This window comes from Psammomys obesus, unplaced genomic scaffold (assembly GCF_907164565.1).
Source record: "Psammomys obesus unplaced genomic scaffold, mPsaObe1.curated_primary_1811, whole genome shotgun sequence".
In the NCBI taxonomy this organism is placed as follows: domain Eukaryota; kingdom Metazoa; phylum Chordata; class Mammalia; order Rodentia; family Muridae; genus Psammomys; species Psammomys obesus.
In genome coordinates this window covers 14,222,778-14,245,348 of record NW_026585895.1, presented here as the reverse complement: position 1 = coordinate 14,245,348, position 22,571 = coordinate 14,222,778, and the positions used below count along the sequence as shown (strand labels likewise).

Genomic DNA, 22,571 nt, shown 5'->3' with positions numbered 1-22,571 from the left:
GAGGCTCTTGATTATCTCGATGTCTGAAGTTTGTCACCGTAGATCTCACACCCCCAACTGACCATGAGCCTGTTGAGGGGCAGGCCCCCCAGGACTGCTAACCTCTCTGCTCCCTGCCGGCTCAGGGTTGGTGATCCGAGAATGTTTTCTGGATAAATGAGTATGTGGGCCAGAGGGCTAAGATGAGCGGGGTACAGCTCAAGGAAGGCTCCTATTGGATTGGAAATTCCTCTTTAGAATTCAACCGATATGTCCTGAAATGGAAGCTAACCAAGTGGGGAGTCTGAGAAGTGGGACCCTGATGGCATCACTCAGGAGCAGCTTTCTGATGGCCCCATGCTGGCTTCTCTTAGGGAGAGCGCTGGATCCCGGCCTGCAGTTTTGGCCTGAACCATCCTCACAGTTTTAATTTTTGAAACAGAGTATCCCTTTTCCCAGCCAACCTTCGCTCTGCTCTGTCACCCTTCATGAACAAGCATAGGAACAACCTCCCATCTGTCAGATGAGCATGGCAAGCACTTGCTTTCCACTGCAAGCAGGCTGTGCCTCAAATGCAGTCTTTGAAGAGTATAATCAGGAATGGTTCAAATTAGCATTGTCTTCAAGTGAATCCTAAATAGGCTATCGATTGTAATATGCTTTTCCCTCAGTCTGTGTGAATAAGTGGAGTCAGATTAAATGCAACAACAGTGTCTGGGCTAACAAGGCCAGTGGAACCAAACCTGCACATGGCCTATACTTTATTTTTGAAACACAACAAGAGGATCCTCGATCTTATTTTATTTCTGAGAAATCTAACCCTCATTTCCTTCCATTTCCGTGTCACCAGCGTGAGTAACTGTGATATCTAATTCAAACAGGCTATCTTACAAACCAGGTAGCTAACAGAACGTGACCATACCGCAATCAAATGTTGACGAGCTGTCAAGACTCCCCATTCACTCGGGCTGCTAGAAGCCATTGTCTACATTCTCCAGTCCTTTTCTCTCACTGCCTCATGCAGGCGCTACTGACAGGAAAAAACAAATGCTGGTGAACTGAGCAATTGTCAACTGAGCAATGCAGGGCAGGGAGGATTCTACAAGGTGCTCACACTGAAACAGTACTGCTGGGGAAATAAATTGCTGGGTGTTGTGAAAGGGACCACTCGAACGTTGAGGTCACTACAAACTCTCATGAATTAAATACCTTAGTAGCATACTGTGCCCACACGGAAGATAATTCTAAGAGGTAAAGGAGAAGGGGAGAAAAACAAACCCTCAACATGGAAACTGTGCTTTAGATTGCCGTGTGAAAAATAATTTAGACAACAGAAAAGTGTTTTCATATGATGGGATGATGATTCCAGAGTCTGTGAGTCTGCAGCTCAATAAAGTCACCCAAGTCCAAGATCAGGTTTTTTCTTTCTTTCTTTTTCTTTTTTCCCTGATGTTGGGGCTTGAGCCAGGACTTTGTGCTAAGTAAGTAAATGCTATACTACTGAGTCACATTTCCAGCCCTAAAACCCCTGTTCTCCAAAATCTCCCTGGCTGTGACTGTTGCAAGCTATATGCCTTTGTTGTCCAGGGGCTGCCTTGGTGATGGGCGTGTGGGCCCAGCGCCTGGGACAACCTGAGAGGCAGGAGTCACTCTGGCACTTTAACAGTCCCTGGAGAGAGCACCAGAAGCTTTTCCTGACTCCCGCCCCGCAGACACAGGTCCCCTCCTAGTCTGGAGGTTAGAAATTGGGAATGAGGATGGAGAAGACCTGCATTTCTCTGAAGGCCCCTGGAGAGGGTCATTTTTCTGTGTCTTCCTAGCTGCTGGAGATCAGCTGGCAGCCTTTGGTGTTTCTTGGCTTGCAGTAGTACAGTGGTACCCTCTACTTTTGTGGCAACACAGCATTCTCCCAGCATGCCCCTGCCTTCACGTGACCTTTTTCTCATGATTGAACACTGATCTGATGGGTGAAGGGCCCACTGTATTCCAGCACTTCAACTAGTTACTTTTGTTAAAAAAAAAAAAACAAGCAAAAACAAACAAACAAACAAACAAACAAAAAAAAACAAAAACCAAAAAAACAACAACCTCAAATCAAAACAGCAGCAACAACAAGAAATCCTGAAAGCTCTGCTTTCAGTTAAATTCACATTCTTGATTCCTGGGAGTGAGAACTGCATTTTTCATCTAGAGGGCACAGTCCACCATCCTGTAACAACTCTCCAGGTACTTAGTGCAGCGTTGTCTGTAGCACAGCATTCACTCTTCTGAGGCTACTGGATGACTGCTTGGATGCCCCAAGACCCCCGAAAGTGCTGTATGTCACAAGTGCTAGCTAGTTCAGAGTGACTGCACACACACACACACACACACACACACTCTCACACGCATAAACACGGACACACACATGCACGCACATACACCACACATAAGCGCCTGCCTGGTTTCCGGTCTATGATTTTAGCCTATGTCTAAGGCACCTTTGTGTGTGTGGAACACAGATATTTGCTTAATGCTTCTTTTCTCCTTTACTGCCTCCTGACGGTTGCTTTCTCTCAGTCAATAACAGGCATGATAGCACCTTACATTTGCATGGAGTGCTGTGGGAACCCCTGTCGGTGTGACCGGTGTGACCGGATGAGTGCTATGAGCCAGTGCTCTGCCTGGCCAAACACCCAGGGACTGCAGGGCGGGTAGGTGAGCAGGGGTGGCTGGAATCTGTCTTTTTTGAGTCACTGTGCTAATAGATTTCCAGTATCGTCCATGCTAGTATCTACATTAGTGGCGTTCAGCCCAAGTTTATATCCAGCAAACACTGGGTAACACCCTGTGGGCAGCAGAAAGTAATGGAACCAGCTTTGTGTTAGCAAGGGGTGAGGCTAGTTGAGCCTACCAGATCTGCCATCATATGTTGGGAAGAACTGAACAGAATTAACAGAAGGCAGTGGAAAGAGACAGCAGATAGGTGTTTGTGTTTACTACTTTACAAAACAACAACAACAACAACAAAGAGCCTCAGATACATAGGCTAACATCAGAAGACCAGAGATACCGTGTGTGTGTGTGTGTGTGTGTGTGTGTGTGTGTGTTTTAGAAATGACATCAGTCCAGGAAAAGGAGTCCACATCTCATTAATGTTTTCATCGAGTTTATCTGTAGACCGTGATGAAATGATACCTTATGCTTCACCGATGTGGGGGGGCCTGGCCATGCCAGCTATTAGTATTAACATGTTTGCATCTGAGCGGTAAGTGCCTGCTACCCAGAACTCTTGAGTTTCCCTCTGCCACAGAGACACCATGCCTCTGCCCAGACATCCTCAGTCTCTTAACCAACCAGAGGGCAAAGCCGTGGTAAGGAAGGAGCTTTGGGCCAGCACCAGCAGATCTTCCCTCGATGGCTACTCTAGCAAGTGCCGAAGCAGTTTGGTTTTCCAGGCAGCTTGACAATGCAAGCCCCATTTTACAGATGGCCGGACTAAGTCACGGAAAGAATTCTCAGGCCTGCTTGGTTTTAAGGGTGTTCACAGGAAATGCTGGGCATGGGAGATGCCCAGGAAATGAAGCATTATCCCACAAGGCACAAAAGCATGGTATGCGGATGCTCTGATATTGGAGTTCGAGACACATCATTTTAAAAGCCACCCTCTGCGATGTACAGCTTGACTTCATGTTCCAATTATACCCGCTGAGAAGTATCCTGGGCAGCCAGGACCCAGCACGCTCGGCATCCCTCCAAGACAGGCAGCACCCAGTGTCTGTCTTAGGAAACAGACTCATGGATAAAATAAACATTTGCTTCTTTTTCTGAGCCCCCTTCCCCCCTTTTACTTCCGTCTGCTTGTTGTCGAAAACAAGAGCTAATCAGCAGAGTGGAGAAACAGATGTGCTGTGACGATGCTCTCTGCCCTGCCCAGGGTCCTTGATGGGGACGGTTGCCATAACAACCATCTTACACCAATGCAGAAATAGCGCGAGCCTTTTTTTTGCAGCCACTCTTGACTTCATTAATTATGCCATTCCTAGCTAAATGATATGGCAATGCTATTTCCTTTGGCCTTGCCGGAAATAGAAATGACAAATGAGATATTTTGTGTTGCAGGGTTGAAAAAGCCACAAAACAGTACAATTCTGAAAGATTTTTTTCCCCATTATTACCATTTGTATTCTCTAAGCTCTTGCTAGTGAGTTTGGTTTCCAAACAAGTGCTTCATGCTACGTATGGACCACTGAGAGCTTTTTATGTGTATTAACTAAGCTAGGATCCTGGGGACAAACCAAGGAAGGCAGAGCTGTTTCTACCCTAATGTGTCTCGATGGGGAGATAAATAAGTCACAGGACAAAACCATTCTTTGTCCTTGGACAGTTAGAATTGGAACTGAGATTTTTAGTTCCACAGGCTCCATCCCCACCACCCACACTTGTATGTGGTGTGCGTGTGTATGTGTGTGCATAGATGTTTGTTTGTGCATGTGTGTGTGTGTGCTCATGGAGGCCTAAGCTTGGAGTTGGCGAGGGTCTTCCTCGCTTGTTCCTCCACTTTATTTTTGGAGACAAAGTCTCTCACGTCAGTTTGGGCAGAGTGGCTGGCTAGTGAGATCCAGAGATCTGCCCATCCCTGCTCTCTTAGTTTTAGGCTTCACCTTAAACGTGCCACCCTGCCAGCTTTCTCGTGTGGTGGGTGCTGACATCCGAACCCAGGTCCCCAGGTTCACAGCAAGCATTTTACTGTCTGAGCCAGTCCTCATCCTTAACTCTTCCGAAATTGTTAGGGCTGGAGAGATGGCTCAGCAGTTAAGAGCACTGGTTGCTCTTCCAGAGGACCTGGGTTCAATTCCCAGCACCCACATGGCAGCCCACAGTGGTCTGTAACTCCACTTCAGGGGATCTGACTCCCTCACACAAACATACATGCAGGCAAAACACCAAAGCACATAAAAATAAGTAAGCCCGAAAAAGAAAAAGAAATTGTTTAATTGCAAGCACTACTGTTCCCAATAAAAATGTGTATCTTAATATTTTCATTAAGAAGAACCCTTCTTGATGTCAACCTAAAACAAGCATTAAAGAGACCAACTTAAAGTCAAGATACTATAACATAATTTTTTTTTTTTTTTTTTTTTAAAGACAGGGTTTCTCTGTGTAGTCTTGGCTGTCCTGGACGCACTTTGTCGACCAGGCAGGCCTCGAACTCACAGAGATCCACTTGCCTCTGCCTCCTGAGTGCTGGCATTAAGGGCGTGCACCACCACTGCCTGGCCCTGTAACATAATTTGTGAATGTGACAATCATCCAAAGAGGTTTTAGCTGTGGACGGGTCTTTAAATATTTTCATATTATTAGTGTGTGTGTGTGGGGGGGGGGTGCGCCTGTCACAGCAGTGAGAGGACAACTTTGTGGAGTCGGTTCTCTCCTGCTTTTGTGTTCTATCCAGGCATTGAACAAGGAAGTAGCTGCTGGTCTGGAGCTGCAGCTCGAAGGGCGCTTGCTTGCCTAGCACACACAAGGCTCTGGGTCTCATCCCCAGCACCTCACACACTTGTCACAGGAGGTGACATCAGTTCTCCAGCAGAGGCAATGTGTGTGTGGCCGGCGTCCTTGGCTGGTGGCTCCCTGGTATTGTAGTGCTAGATTCATGCAGCAGGTAGTAGTTTGGGAAAGCCTCCCTGTGGGATCCACTGGGGCAGCCTGGTGCCCAAATGCCTCTTCTTCATGGCACGTGGCTCCATCTTACCAGGCTCAGATCCAAGAGGCTTTGTTTTTTGCTTGCTCTAGTGTGGTGAAGGAAATGTAATATTTCAACACATCACTAACCCCCAGTAATTAAACCCGAGGGAAGAATACAGAAAAATGAAGTACTTTAAGAGAGTACATTATTATTATTATTATTTTTGATCTGAGCTCTGCCATTCATGGCTTAAAAACAATGGTTGCTCAGTTATTATTACCATTTTTTTTAAATATGGCTTTAGTTTGGAAAGTAAACTTAAGAGTATATATATTTTAGGTTCAGAACCTTGAGCTTTCTCATGTTGCCACTGATGGTAGGAAGATTGCTGGAGGTTAGTGAGCATGCATGTGTGTGTGTATACTGATAGGTGCATTGTGGAGGACAGAGATCAATTTTCTTTTATTGCTCTCCACCTTAAGTTTTGCAACAGGTCTTTCATTGAACCTGGGTGGCTGTTTCAGCTATTCCTGAAGGCTATCCCCCCCCCCCCCCCCCCCGATCTGCCTCTCATCAGCCCCCAGCACTGGGAATACAGACACTCCCCACTACACCACGGTTTTACTTGGGCTCTGGGAGTCCTAACTCTGACCCTCGTATTTAAGCAACACTGTGAATTCGCCTTAGCCCAGAACTTACTGAATACTTTTGACCAGAAAAATGAGCGAAGATAAAAAGGAAAATGTTGCTATAGTTGTGTAGCTTGGTAATTTATGGGACTCCTAACAGGAAGGAGTGGGGGCTGTTTCTGGTACTTTTTTGGGGACCCTTGTCCTCCTACTGGGTTGCCTCAGTCCAGCCTCAATAGGAGGGGAGGTACCTAATCTTACTGTGACTTGACATGCCACGTTTGGTTGATATCCCTGGGAGGCCTGCCCTTTTCTGGAGGGAAATGGAGGAGGAGTATATGGAGAGGGAGGAGGGGGGCACTGGGAGGAGAGGAGGAAGAGGAAGCTCCAGTCAGAATGCAATATGAGAATAAATTAATTTTAAAAAAGTAAAAGGAGGAGGGAAAAGAAACTGCCTACCAAGACAAAGTAGAACAGCATAGTGGAACTGTGGGGCCAGTATCTGCCCCAGGAGTGCCTTCAGAGTGGTGGTACCATGTGAGCATTCAGGAAGAAGATGCTGTCCATGAGTAGCTGACTTCTCCCAGGCACTGAATGTAATGGCTCTTGATCTTGAGCTTTTTGTCTTCAGAATTGTATATTTCTGCTTTTTACAAATCAAACAGCAATAAGCCACACAAGGTGGACCACACCTTTAATCCCAGCACTCAGGAGGCAGAGGCAGGTGCACCCTTGAGTTTGGAGTCAGCTTGGTCCCGTAGGGAATGAGTTTCAGGACAGCCAGGACTACACAGCATCAACAGCAACCAGGGACAGCAGAGGGGAGAACCAGCATTCTTCTTCCTTGGAGCCCCCTTTCTCTCTCTGGGCTCTGGACTTTATTCCCTCTCCTGAGTCCTCAGAATTAAACTCTCTGCAGCTGGCAAAAAGTCCCTCTCAGAGCCTGCATGGAGCAAATAGTCTGCTGCTGTGGACAGTCTGAGTCAGTGCCATATCCCACACCTGCAGCTAAAACAAAAACGTGCTTACCGTATCATAAACCTTTAAAACTTCCACAGTGGAAACCGTTGTGCTCAGGTATGAGACAAGACTGACATAGGTGGTCTCTGCTTCCACGGCCCCTTCCATTTCACAGAGAAAACATGTAGGTTTTAGGGAGAAAAGTTCCTTCCTGCTTTTCCGATGCAGATGTGTGGCTTTTACGTTCCTTGGAGAATGGGGGTGGAGTCTCACCAAAGTCTTGGTAAGGTAAAGGGATATTGGTGGCATGTCTTTTTTGGTCTGTGTTGCTTGGACCTCGCTGAAATCTTGGGAGGGTTGTGGTGGGATGCTTGACTCCCTGGTGGAGCACCTGCCAAACATGCACGAGGCCCTGGTACCATACAGTGTGCAAACACACACACAGACACGCAGAGCCTGGGATCCTTGAGGACCCCGTGTGCCAGTACAATTACCATGAAGAAATTAAGGTTTTGAGAGCTCTGGAGATGCCAGAGAAAGGCTTCAAGACTTCTGGTTCTTCCCCAGAGGGTTCATCTCTGAGATTCCATTACTTTTGCTGTTCCCTGGTTTCCCTGGCATTTATTTCCTCCTTTCTTATTTGGGAAACAGAGCAGAAGTCTTCTCTGTCCTTCCTTCTACTCTCAGAAGAGGCTTGGGTGAACATTCCACGGTTGATGGCTAGCCCCCAGGTTTCAGGGAAGGTTTCCCCCTCAGCTGGAGCTGGGAGGAGACACTGAGTCATGTGTCAGTGTGGAGGTGGGAGGCAGCCCTGGGGGCCGTGCTGAAATGTCACCACACTCCTTGGTGGCTCTAAGTATAGGACCCCATCTGCAAGCTTCAGGTCCAGATGTGCAGAACAAGTGAGCAAAAGGAAGGATGCCTCTGAGCTCTCCACCCTCCTAAGTAGAAAGCGTCAAAGCAACAGCCTCCAGTTAGCATTTGGAACCTCCCAGGCTATCCTCCCATTCTCCGTGGGCAGGTGGGAGGGGTCAAGGTATATGTCTGTCCGTCTCTCCCTCCCCTCTTGTTCTCAGGAGGAGAGGCATAACAACTCTCCAGAAGCCAGGGTCTCAGCTTCTAGGTAGTTCCCCGTCTTGGGAGCCCGCGGTCCATCGGTGGAAGGAAACTCATGCTAAAGCTAAACTCTGCGCTTGCTTCCTTGCCGGGTGATCACTGAGCTATCTGAGGGAAGCCATAGGAGGGGGCAGCCTTGCAAGTGAGGTGATGCAGAAGTAGGCAGGGCTGGGGTGACTGACACTCTCCTCTATCCCCGGGGACTTCCAGACCTTTCTCAGAAAGTCGGGTAGAGTCATGCTGCTAGGAAGGATGATGTTTCCAAGGGCATCATGATTGCCGGTGATGCTAGGAGCCTGGGTGAGGACCCAAACCAGAGGCTGCTGAACTGGACATGGGTATGACCTAGCAGGAACATTCGGTCCTCTGATTTGCTTTTCTTCCTGATTTCTAAATGCATCCCGGAGGAGAGAGGCATGCCTTTTCTCACCGTCTTCCTGTCGTGAGCATATGCTTCAATTCCACCTGCGCGCTGTGTGACCTTGGGGAGGTTTCTTAACTGGCCTCAATCTGTTTCTTCTCCCAGGATAATGGTACTTACCTAACTGGCTTTAGGGTGTCCTGAACTAGAAAAACCCTCTGTAGTTTGTTCTCTGGAGGAGGGCCCAGAGCCGGCAGAGGAAAGGCAGAGTTATTTCACTTCCACTCAAAAAAAATGTAGTGTCACTGGTGGTGGTCCAGCATATTATAAGAATCCCCAGAATACACCTGACTCCAGGGATACTGGGAACCATGGAACTTTGCACCCACATGGGGTTTGAACCAACTGTGTGGCTTTGGATAAGTCAACTGCCCATTAGAGACCTCAGTTTCCTCTTCTGATGAGTTCCAAGGTCCTTCTGTGTCCATCTGCATGGAGATAGCTACTGGGTCATGGAGGGCATGCTGGCCTCGAACCTAAAGTGAAGCGGATCCCTCTCCGCTCTTCACCAGCTGCCGAGGGAAGCTTGTATTCTGTAAACTTGCTGTGTATATTTTCAGTTCGAACCTGGGTTGATCTTTCTAAAGGCTTTGGCTGAATATTGCAAGTTTGGGGAAAGACTTGTCAAATGTCACACTTAAATTAGAGACTATTCTGAAATTCAAAGAACACTATAAATTATTTCTAGCAATTTCTCAATGCATAAAGTATAGACTGAGTTCCATTCTCGAGCTTTGTGGAAAGGTAACAAGGAAATCTATTCTAGTTCATTTGGTCTGCAGAACAAAACCCAACCAACCAACCAACCAACCAAACAAACAAACAAAAAAACATTCCTAAAATTTCTGCCACATCCTCCCTATGAGTTATATTTCATTCTAGGGGGGAGACTTCATTCATTTGCTCACTATCCCAGCGTGTAACCATGGAGATGTTTGTGTGCTAAACCGATGAAAAATGTTTAGTGCTGGAATATTTACTGCTGCAATTTCTGATTAGAGATGAGGTTCTATTTTTAAAGGCGTTATGATCAATAACCTTTATCAATTGTGCTGCATGGATTGTGTAAGCAAAATGAAGGATCCTATTTACCTTTCTGCCTCTCAGCCCATCTTATTTGCCAGTCTGTTGCCCCTACTTTGTGGCTCAAGGTCAGCCAAGGAGTAATAGCTTCAGGTCTATTTGCCTTGCCTCCTATTTAGCTGAATTTAGCTCTGGAGATAACAGCATTTTGCCTGTGTACTTGAATGAAAATTTAATCTCTACCTCTGGTTATAATTTTGGACTGCATGATTGATTCTAGCAAGGTGAGAAATCAGAATATAGAAAGCAAACCTAATTAAATCTTTAATGACATTCAGAAATATTAGTGAAGAAATAATTCCTGAAGAAGACGTGTTGTATTTCAACCAATGTTGGAAAGTTTTTAGGAGAGTAAAATGGGATAATACTGTCTACTTGGAGGCATTACTGAAGAGATTTTTGCCCAGCAGCTTTTGACATTATTTGATAAGGGGTTAAGCTAAATATCTTACTAGGGAAATCTAGGTTCCTGGATTCTGGAACTCCTGTGTGGACTGTTTCTTGCCTTTGGACATCTGGCATGGATCAGGTATTCTCAGCAGATAGTGGGACCTCATGAAAAGGACTCTGAGAACCCAGGTCTTTCTAAAAATCTCCCCCCTACCTCTGGGGCCTCATCAGTGAGGCCTGGACTGAAATGAATTTGCGGCCATAGGGCACTGTACAGGACCCATTGGCCCCAAGGGAGCGAGAGTTCTTCCAGCCCCGTGCCCACAGTAGAAATGGGTACAGATGGGAATTCATGCATTCCTCATTGAGCAATCTCTTGGGAATCTGGTTTTGTAATCAAGACACCATCCCTAACCTAGTGGTCCCTTGATGAAGAATCCTGAAGGGAGGTGATTCTAGAAGAAGAAAACACATGCCAATGCTTTAATATTTGTGCTTGCAGGACAAAGGTCAAATGCAGAACTTGCTATTTTTATTACAAAAATAATTCATGCTTCTTGTTGTCATTTAACAAAATGCAGGAGATGTCAATGGAGTAAAACAAAAGTGCAGCACCAATGGCTGAGTATCTACTGATAAGCTTTTGGTGCCAAAGAAAAAGTTAGTATTTTCCTAGACTGTACTTGGAGAAGGCCTTTTAAGTTATGGGCTGCCAGTTTGTGTGGAAAGAAGAGGAGCACAGAGAGATTAAGTATGTTGTCAAAGTCACCCATGGAGGGATGCTAAAACCAAGTTTTCCTCTATGAGCCAGAGGCTGGTATCTCCATGACCCAAGAGTATTCCCCCACTGCAAAGCTGTCAAGAGAGGGAATCATCAGCTGTCTTTAACAGAACTCAACTGACCATGCTGAGAAGGACAAGGAGATGGAGAGGCTATGTGACTGTGGCACCGAGTCGAGAAAGTCCTGAAGGCAGAGGGAGAACACTCATCCACCATGGAGCGGGAAGAAGAGGCCTGAAGGAGTCTGCAGCCTGGCACTGAATCCCATGAAGAAGACTAAAGCCAGCAGTCTCCGAGGTCTGGACCGCTAGCCTTCACACCATGACTGAAACCATTCTGAAGGCTTCCTGTTCATTCCTAGTCTCCCCTTGAAAGAAAAGTTTTGGAGGCCAAAGACATTACAACTGACATTTGGAAAACTCAAGGCCCCCTATGTGTAGGCTAGCTATTGGTGCTGGGTGCTAAGGCTGCTAATGCATAGATACTGCTGGTAATCCTGGCATCAGTGTTTTCCCTCTTCCTAAACTAAGCAAGAGTGCAGTCTAAGCGCCACCAAGTTTGCATTTCCAGGTAGGAACCTGGACACGCTCCATTAACCAGCATCCAAACAATTGCTCTTTAGCTGAAGTTCATCTTCCTTAACGGAGGTGTTGGCACAGCTACTGGTATCTTTTCATAAGCTTTAAGTTCTTCTACAAAGCATCGGTGATAAAATCCCTTCAAGGTTCCAGCCATCAAGTAAGGGCCTGCCCCAGGATAACCCACACTGTACTCTAGCTAATTTGCATGGGGATGTTAGGCCCTCCTGTTGAAGTATTATCCAAGGTCGCTTACTTAGGACTCGTGAATGTCAGAGCTGGAAGGGACAGTAGAAATGGTTCTCTTCTCAAGCCTATCATTTTATAAGTCAAGAGAGTTCCTGAATTATGAGCTCAATGGCAGTCTGGACTGCATAGTGGGTCTTGCAGTAAAACAAAACAACCAAGATCTGGGTACTAGAAATAAATCTTAGTGGTTAAGAGCAATTGCTGCTGTTGTAGAGATTCAGTTCCCAGCACCTACTCTGGGCCACTCACAACTGCCTGTAACTCCTGTTCCAGGGCATCTGATGCCCTTTTCTGGCCTTCACGGACACTGTACTCACACACACAAACCCACATCCAGAATACACATATAAATAAAAATAATTACAAGAATAAGCCAGGTGCTGGGGACAGAACTCAGGAGGAGAGCCCAAAGCTGACCGAGTCCTTGGCTCCATCCACATACTGAAGAAGAAAAACCAAGAAAGATCTTGGGGACATTATTTACCACTTACACCTGATTGGGGGTAAACTCAGACCCACTTTGAACAGGCAAAATGATTTATCTAATCTGGTATATGAAACTTTCATTCTTCTGGTTACCTAGGATCAATGGATCACTGTTCATTGATGTCCACCTTCATCTCCACACTAAAGGGAACTCTAAGTCCTTCAGCTTGCCCTTGAACTCTCTCACACACGTCTATTCTTCCATTCCTCCATCACAACTCATTCATATCCCTCACCTAGACACCATGTCTCTACGAGAGGTGACACATTGTCACTTTGTGAGGCAGGGAGGTGATATAGAAGGGTGTGAGATGATGGCATTTTGGGGGTCCTGGACTGTTGCCACTTCCATCTCAACCTGTCTATCTCCACACTTCTAAGTATGACTTCTCGAAGTTGGTCAGCCAGTTCAAGATGGCGCCTGCCTTGTCATGGCTACTGGCTGTGCTTAGCAGAGCCTCCCAACAAAGATTCAACTCGGGAAGTCCTGTGGGAGGTCCCTTCTCCTGGGACAAGGGACTCAAAGACCCAACAGTCCCAGCATGCTTTAACTCAGCTTTACTCTGAGACAAGGCTGAGCTAAGAACCGTGGTATGTTTTCTCCTCTTCACAGCGATGCTTTGGTGTTGCACTTTTAGGACATCCGTTTGCAAGATGCACTGATGTTCAGGTGTTGTTAAAAATCTGTCACAGGTCTGGCAACAAGAAGGGCTGTTTACTTTGTTGAGATAGCAGCACCCCCCTTTCAGGGCTGTTTATGAAGACTAACTGCACATTTGACTTTCCCTCTGCAGGACCTAGTATGTTGTCGGGCTCATGGCTACAAAAATAATGACGTGGGAATTCTTTTATCAGTGTATTTTTCTTTAAACTTCCTTGAGAGCGCTTCTTTGGTGTAGAATGAGTAGTGTTCTGGGAGAGGAATTGGCTGAGTGGTATTTTTCTGTTTATGAAGACAGTGTCTCTTTGGAAAGACAGGCTGAGTATTTTGTGACAGCCCCGGGGAAGTTGTGAGCAGTCTCCAGTTCCACACAAGGGTGTGTCTTGGGATTGCCTTTTGAGAGTGCTGGGAGTTGACTATCTTCCTGGAAGCCTTAGGCTATGGGGGAAGACACTTCCCATCACCTTCCTCAGTTAGAAGTCTTTCTCTAGTGTCCTGAGATTTTAAAGTCCACATCCCTTATCAGACATGCCAGCGCACCCTGTTGGTGCTCTGTTGGTGATTGCCATGGCTTGCCATTTAACTGTTAGAGGCCCACTTCATATTTCAACTGGCCCCAGACCCTGCTTGGGAGGGGGGCAGGGCTCATTTTTCTTCCTCCCACAAGGCCCATTAGAGTGTCATGAATAAACTGGCAAACTGTCTGCTGATTGATAGGTCTAAAATTATGTTTGTCCTGCACTTTCAAAAATGTCATTCCTGGGACGTGTTGAGGAGCCTTCTCTGGGGCTCCTTGTAAATGCTGCAGGTTCTCACTTGATTGGGGTGAGCAGAGTGAGGTCTTTAGAGGCCTCAAAATAGCCCCTGGTTCCAGATTCGGAGTGATCTGAACTTTATCTTGAATATAATGTGTTGAACTCATGCAGCATAGTCTGTGAGGAGACATTTTATTCCGATGGAAGGGTAGCAGCCAGACCTGTGGTGCAGGTCCACAGGAGAATGTTCTCTAGTTCAGAGAGCAGGAGAGAGAGAAGAGAGAGAGGTAGTGAGGACAAGGATGGAGGTTGAGGACAGAAGGCTCAGAATATTTTCCCATGACCTTGTTTGGAAGAGAGCAGATACATTAGTTTTCTATCACCTCTATAACAATATAAATTGTCCAGGGACTCAAAGCAATATACACTTTTTTTTAAGACAGGGTTTCTCTGTGTAGTCCTGGCTCTCCTGGAACTCAAGAGGCCCACCTGCCTCTTCCTCCCAAGCGCCAGGATTAATGGTGTGCGCCCCCGCCGCTTGGCGCCACATTTGTTCTTTATTGTGCTGTTTCGCTTTGTGATAAATAGCTAAGGCAGGCCAGTCTACAGAGAACAAGTGTATTCCCTCACAGTTCTAGGGTCTGGGAACATGAAGGAGCTGGGGTTCTGTAAGGGTCTCTGACTCCCCTCATGGTGGAAGGTGAGAGAGCCATTCTCGTGCGCTTGTCCTGTCATGAATCTATTCAAGGGGGTCAAGCCTTATGACTGAATATCCCCAAAGGTCGCATCTCCTAACACCATGAATTAGGGCCACATACAGACCACAGTACTTTTCTCCTGACTGTCTAGGTCAGAAGTCCAGGAGGGGGTCTTGGGGTCTAATATCAACATCTCCTGTCGGATACTGCCCTGAGACCTGGGATTTCAAAGCTCTGAGACCTGAACCTGCTTCTCCTCTGTCCTTTCCATCTCAGTAAAGCACACACCACTTCTCTGGTATATGCTCAGGCCAAACAGAGTTACCCACAACTCTTTTTTCTAAGCCCATTCCCAATTCCAATTGGTTCAACCTTCAGAATTACATTCAAAATCCAGTTATTTCTCAGCCCCTCTTTTGTAGTAATTTTAAAAGAATGGCTGTCGGGCTATATAAAGTTTATTATTAGCTCTAAGAGTATCACAGCGATATTACTTAACCCACTATCACAAATAATAAGACACAGACACCTGTGAGATTTTATAATTGCCTTATTTATTTTGGGCTGGGCAGATATTTCACTTACACTGTCTCAGTATCCTCACCATCCATCTCCCAGCCCCCACCCAATGCCATCTGCCTTAATCCTCCTCATCCTCCTCTACCTTCCATACATATTCCCATGGTACTTGCTTGTATTTTTCATCTGGGCCATTTCACACCATTATTGGAGTCCTATCTCTTGGCCCACGTGGTTATTTCTCCATGCTAACCCATCAGGGCATCCTCCTTCCTCCATCCCAGATTCCCTGTCTTCCAAGGCCCCGGGAACCTTAGCCACACCTACCTTATTTTGTCCTGCCCAGGTACAGGCCGTTTAATCAACCAATCAGATATAATGACATAGGTTTACACAACAAGGATGGGTTTACACAGCTGAGATGGGTTTACACAGCTGAGATAGGTTTATGTTCTGAGCAGGGACAAGAGCTTGGAGGCCAGTAATTAGCATCAGGCCAACCTCCAACACCCTTCATATCGGGATCCTACAGCAGGACTGTGACTGGCTGTGTGTCTTCTTCTTGATTCTGCCCCCAGTATGCAGCCAGGGGATCTACTCAACTGTCCCTTGTCTGCTCCCAAGTACTTGTCTCATTCAGGGTTAAAAACAAAGGCTTTATGACGGTCTGAGGGGAGCAGCCTGGCCAGCCTGTGCTGGCCATTGTGGTTCTTGGCCATCACACACACCAGCTTGCTGCCTGCTCTGAGAGGCAGAGTCAAGGTCAAAGAGGAGCACTGGGTCCCTCTTCATGCTCTGCATGCTCCTTTCTCCCTTTCTCGCCTGACAGTCAGGAGTGGGTTTTTTCCTGCGAGACAGACCATTGACGGAAACTGAATCCTCTAAGGGGTTCGTGTTCTTCAACACAATGACAAACCTGAACTCATTTCTGGTCCCGCTGCTCTTTCACCCAGATAGGTCAGAAAGCGCAGCGGCACCGGAAACTGTTGTTGAGGTTTGAGGAGGGTACAGCCGCTGTTGGTAAAAGGCAAACAGCAGAGCAGGATGGGTCCTACTTTTCGTTAATCACAAGGGTCTGCCAACCTCCCTCTGCTCAGCGGCTTTCGCTCCGGGGACTCCACACCAGCCATTCTTTTCTGAGACAGGGTTTCTCTGTGTAGCTTTGGCTGTCCTGTCCTGGACTCGCTTTGTAGACCAGGCTAGCCTCAAACTCACAGAGATTCATCTGCTTCTGCCTTCCAGAGTGCTGGGATTACAGGCATGAGCCAGCGTGCCTGGCTCGCCTCAGCCGTTTTTAAGAGCAACTTTTTGTGTGTTTGTGTGTTTGAATATAGCAGCAGGTAGGGCGATGTAGTTTGCATGCCAAGTCTTTTCTTTAAAGGGGGAAAAAAGCAGGCAGTATGGGGACGAGTGATCCCTCCATACACCTTGTCCTGCTCTTTGTACTGAGCTGGTTCAATACATGATTTTAATTTATTTATTATTTATACTGTACTCTGCCTGCATGCCAGAAGAGGGCACCAGATCTCCTGATAGATGGTTGTGAGCCACCATGTGGTTGCCGGGAATCGAACTCAGAATCTTTGGAAGAACAGCCAGTGCTCTTAATCACTGAGCCATCTCTCCAGCCCCCCAATACATGGTTTTTGAATGGAACTACCACACTTTAAAGGGTTAACAGATCCATCTGTAATCCTCACACCCAGGGCTGTGGCGGGAGAATGGAAGAAACGAACCTACAGAGGCATGTCTTATGAATTTGAGGCCAGCCTCAGTAACATAAGGAAACCCCAGTTCAAAAAGAAAGGAAAAAGAAAAAAAAAGTCAGTAAACGTGCCAGACGGTGAATCAGTTATGCACAAACAAGGTCTAGAATAAAAAGGGGGGGGGGGGTAGAGTCCAAAGGATTTCAAGGTATCTAGGGTGCCTGTGGGCTGATGTGCTGTGTCTTGTGTTTGTCCCATAGGTCATCGCCTGTGAGCAGCAGTATGACTCGTCCTATGACGCTCGCTGTGACGTCTGGTCCTTGGGCATCACAGCCATTGAGCTGGGCGACGGAGACCCTCCCCTCTTTGAAATGCATCCTGTGAAAATGCTCTTTAAGATCCCCAGGTAGGACAGCAGATGGCGCTCTTGACCCGTCGGTGCTTCGTGACACCGGTCTCGGAGGGAAACTCATTGGTATGCGGTTTCTCTCCGAATCTGAGAAAGCCTGATTATGAAATATGTTTCCTTTTCAAAAAGAAGAGGGAAAGCAACGAGGCTGGGGGTGGGGGGAGACCCAAGGAGAGGATGTTTCTGCAAGGTCACACTTGTGAGAAACGACGAGAGCGTGGACCAGGTGCCGACCGCCTGCACGACAATTCTTCCTGAAACGTTCATTTTTCTGGGCGAGGAACACAGGCGCAATTTAGGACCGTAAACACTGAAATTCCCTTTTCAAGTATATTTTCCTTAGTGTTTCCGGGCTCCCCAAAAGACATGTTTCCGTATTGTACCCACTCAGGACGGCAGTGACTTCTCTCTGAAAGTGTCTCGTTTTCCACGGGCCTTATTCTTCACCCCTAACTTCCAGCTCACTGGGGAAGTCCTCTCCGAGAAGCCTCCGAGGTGACTTAGAGGCGCCTCTGTGTTTTCTGTTCTGTGTTCACTCAGGCTCTGCCCACGAAGTGTGGTTCTCTCCCAAGCGTGGAGCTGATCTACGTTCAGAAGGGCAAACGGTGGGGAGCCCAGCCCAGCCTGGGTGCAGACTGACAGATAATTTGTATTTTCCAAATGAGTCTTTCAAAGGAAGACTCCAGGCCGTTGAATCGGCGCCACGGTACACGTGTTGACCTTCTCTTATCCGCACAAAAACGCAGCTATCTGCAGCCTTTACACATTTCTGGAGATTGCAATTTGCATTTCTGATTAGTTCTATTTATATGCAGATGGAGCTCTCAAGCGTTCATCATCATAATATTACCATTTTATACCTAATCCAGATGCGAACAAACCAACAGCCAACATTCCAAAAACAGACCCTCAGTAGAGCCTTTTCCAAAACACAAAAACAAGCGATGGTGATCTGTGGAGCAGATGAGCTTTTTAATTAATAGTCTGGTGAGCATTCAAAGGGACACGAGGATGCAGAAGCCAATTTCAGCACAGGGAGCAGTAACGTGTGAGGAAGCGAGAACCGGGTGTGCAGGGATTCTCTGTGCGGCTCAGTACGTCACGAGTGCTTGCTCAGTGTGGCAGCGCAGCTTCCCAGACGGCAGCAAGTTTCAGGAGATGTACACGCATTCAACAAGAGATTTACTTGGGTCTAGTTCTTCTTTTCTTTTTTCTTTTTTTTTTTAAGTATGCATTCATGTACAGATCAAATGTTCAAAAGTCACCTAGGCTGATAAATTGGAGGCAGCTGAGGAAGGTGTAGTGTGTGTGTGTCACACACACACACACACACACACACACACACACACACACACACACACAGGAGAGTATATGCATTTGAGGCAATAGGACCCTTCATCTCCAGTGACAACTATCCAGCTAACTCTGTGTCTCCAGCCTCTGCTCTCTGATTGTTTCTTTTCTAGCTCTCCACTCCCTTCTTGCATTTTGGGAGAAGCCTTCAGATCTAGATAGAAATAAAGATAAGGAAACTCCGGCTCCTGACCTTGATGGCTCCTGGAACAAGGGCACCTGGGGGAACTCAGCCTTAACCCTGGCTTACCCTGAAGCTCTGTCCCTCTCCCTTAAACTTCCTGCCTTTCTTTTCCTGGTTCAGATGTTGGGTCAGACAGTATCAGAATAATAGTTTGGCAGATTCTCTGTGCGATTACTTGGACTCTACATTTGCCATTGTCACAACTCTAAGGGGCTGGCTGGACATTCTTGGGCAGAAAGAAGTCAAACAAATGACAGACACAGCCTAACTGTTGAAACTGTATAGCCGATTTCTTCCCACACCCTGGCAGAACTTTATGGGCTTATATTCACCAGGTTATTTCTTTAAGAATTATCCTCTTAGAATCACATGCTTCTCTCTGAAGGGTTATGGATTTGACTGAGCCGTGTGTGAGTGTGTTGGCTCATTGTGAGGGCTAAAAATGTATCATTTCCTCAGAAAGCGCTCTTTGATGGAGAATGAAGGAAATTAAGTGTTTAAATTTTAAAAACTCTTAAGTACATTTATTTATTTATTTATTTATTTATTTATTTATTTATTTGGAAGGCATGGAAGGGTGTGTGTGTGTGGGTGTGTGTGGGTGTGTGTAGAGGTCAAAGGACAACTTTTGTCCTTCTTTCTGATCCCAGGGATTGAACTTGGGTCGTCAGGCTTGGAAGCATCTTTACTCACTGAGTCACCTCACTAGCTCCTATTTAAATATTTTTAAAATCCAGTTGAATTATTGGCTTTTGTATTTCATGGGGGTAGGTACCTCCCTGCCCTGCTCCTCCCTCTCCCTTCCCTGCAAATAACATTAATGACAGAAATTCTTGATTCTATTTGACTTCAGGTTCTTTTTTTTTTTTTTTTTTTTTCAATTGAATGTATTTTCAGTGTACTGGAATTTTTTTTTTTTTTTTCTATTAAGCAGTGAGGTCCACTTCATGGTGCCCTGAGATCTGGAAAATGGGCGGCTCCCTTCCTTGGATTTCCCTACTGGCCTCTTCCCTGCAATTATTTCATTCCTAGAAACAAACTGAGCAAAGGACTCGGTGGGGGAAGCAAAGCCTGACTGACATGGAAGGAGTGGGTGCCTTTCAGAAGTTAGGAGGACTGAGGAGTGAATGACCTTGTGCTGACTGGTGAGGTGGGAACCTCAGCTGTCAGTTCAGGCGGTAATTACCCGAGCTCCCTGGGCACGGTCGGAGCCATGGAGCAGGACCCGTCTGTGTGGGGTTGATCTGCGGCTCTCCTCTCTGCTTCCACCTGCTTTCCCCTCTCCCTTGACCTTCACATTGCAAGAGGACCTGTCTTTGAAAAGCCGTGTGACTCACACTTCTTCCTACACTGCAAACACACAGGCATTAGCTACTGATTGGCACGGCATCTACTCTGTGCTGAGCCTGTCAGCACGTGTCATCTTGTCGAACACCTTCCCTTAAAGTCACCCCCTGATTGCTGATGCTGCTTCCCCCCACCCCCGCCCCGAGTCAGAAGAGAGGAAGAGAGTGAGCATTTCCCTGAGCATCCATAGATTTCATCCTTACACGCCCTTTCTTGAAGATGCTGTTTAAAATTCCAAAGGCTTGGAAGGACCGTGTGTGTGTGTGTGTGTGTGTGTGTGTGTGTGTGTGTGTGATATATAATTATATTATCATATATATTACTTTAGAGGGGATCTGTTTCACAGTTATAATTTCACGGATCAGTAGGGGTAAGAGAAATGTACAATTATGTTGGTGTCTTGGTAACCACCTATCTTTCGTTAGCTCAGAGTCTTTGGTTAATGATTTCCTTTGTCCACTGTGGGTGGTTCGGAAGCGTGGTGGGGGTCTGTGTGGCTACAGTGTGGGTTTACTGAACAAGCCCTGAGAGCAACTCTGTGCACTCATTTACTCAGAGCCAATGAAGGAAGGCTTTGATCAGCGTCTTGAGACAAACTTCAGGCTTCCTCATTACTCTCTGTAGAGAGAGAGAGAAAGAAAAAAGACAAGACACCCCCCCACACCTGCCCAATTCCCAGTAGAAACTCTCCTGATCATTCCAGTCTTCCGAACTAGTGATTGCCTTCCCCAAAGAGAGTTCGCCTGATCCCCATAATGAGCAGTCTCAGGAGGGAGAACTCATGACTGCCTCTGCTCACCAAATCTATGGGTTCCAGGATCACCTGTTCCAGGGCTGCCACAACAGATTACTAGAAACTTGATGGGTTTGAACAATCAAAACTGATTCTCTCATGGTCCTGCAGGCCATAAGTCCAAGGGGGCAGAATCAGTGGAGCTGTGCTCCCTCTAGAGTCTCCTGAGAAGCTGTTTCTGGTGGCTCTTGGAGGACCGGGGTCTCCAGTCTTCTGTGCTTCACAGTCCTCTGCAGTCTGTCTTCCCCTGTACCTCTTCCAGAGACACGGGATCCCAATCCAGAATCACACCTCTCCAGAGCAACAATCGTACCTCCATTGTCATTTCTGCAAAGACCCCGATTCCAAATGAGGTCATCTGCTCAAGCCACAATTCAACCTAATACCTTAACCAGCTTTCCTGGTCCCCAGATTCCTTGTGAAACTAATTGGGAGGCAAAACTCCCAAACATCTAGCTACCGGGTGGTGAGAAAGGAGAAACGAATGATGCGAAACTCGAAGCTGAGACCTTGTGAGTGCTCCTAACTAGCACTCTGTTTTACCAACGTGTGTGTGAGCCACACAGTGGCCCTAATAAGTCACTTAGTTATTGGCCTTTTAAACGACGAACCTTCACAATCCAAACTTCACTCATAAAGCAAGTTGTACCAGGAGAATTACCAACATTTAGCACTACCTATCGCCAGCCCTTTTCTGGGTTAGATAACTGAAAGTCCACAGAGGTTTCGCAGCTGTTGTCTGTTCTGCACGTAGGAGGAGCAATGATTTGAATATGAGGAGCCTGGCCCTGAAGCCCACTTATTGTGCTAGCATGCTGAAATGTTAAATCCTTCCTGATTTTATGCCAAGCAGTGATGGGTACCTGGGTGCAGAGAGAAAGACAGGAGACAGGTCCAGCCTTTAAGAAGCTTATGGCTTAGCATCCTGTCCTCACTCCCAATTTTTAGCTGATGCTAGCAACCTAAAAGTCAGAGACTGTATTAGCACCAGTGATTGTGTCAGTTAAAGGAGCTGAGAACTAGACTGAGCATCATCTTAGGGACACAGGACATCAGTCTTTGACCCCCCCCAATCTAGAAGTCTGTACCCTCTGTAAACTCCCGTTCAAGCAACTGCCTTTCGTTTCCTAATTTAGAATACTTTAGAGCTTGAACTAAAGATTTGTAGAACATGTTACATAAGAGCAGAGAGATGCTTCAGAACAGCATTCTTTATATCCAGAAGTTTCTGTTCATGGCACACTCTTTGCAAACTGGTATCTGCCAGGCCAGGACTATTTTTGGGATAGCCAGCATCTTCTATCTTGCCAATCTCTTTTCCTAGTTTTTCCTATTATTTCCTTAGTCAGAAAGCTTGCTCTGGGGCCTGGGAAAATCAAAGCTTGTTTCTGGCATCCTAAGCAGAAATGCATTTTCTCATGAAAACAGTATTTTTTAAGCATCTATTTAGGAATAAGCCATATAATAACCAGCACTCTCTACTTTTGGGCATGCTATTGGATTTTGTGGCTAAATAAAGTTTTATAGCCTGGGTTGAGGACGCAGTCTCCATTAGAACATTATGTGTACGGGGGAAAATATTTTCTAAGTTCTAAGCTACCATTACAAAAACACTTTAGAGCCCAGTCCACGGGCTCTTAGGACACCTTTAGCCTCGTTCTTGCAAACTCAGTTGAGTAAGGTACAAAATGGGCATGTTTTATTTGTTTGTTTGTTTTGCTTTTGAGGTGCTGCTTTTGAGGAATGCCTGCTGTTCCCCCTGACCCCGCACCCCCACTCCCACCCCATTCACTGGTAAAAGTGAAA

The 22,571-nt window shown here is 46.5% G+C and overlaps 1 protein-coding gene across 2 annotated transcripts in view; it reads left to right on the top strand.

Annotated features, from left to right (window-relative positions):
* Myo3b (myosin IIIB) overlaps positions 1-22,571 on the top strand; it is a 306,408-nt gene that overhangs the window by 14,521 nt on the left and 269,316 nt on the right. For both annotated transcript variants that reach the window (XM_055600477.1, XM_055600478.1), the window contains exon 6: positions 16,940-17,085. In XM_055600477.1, coding sequence (XP_055456452.1) covers positions 16,940-17,085 — 146 coding nt within the window. The remainder of the gene's footprint in view (positions 1-16,939; positions 17,086-22,571) is intronic.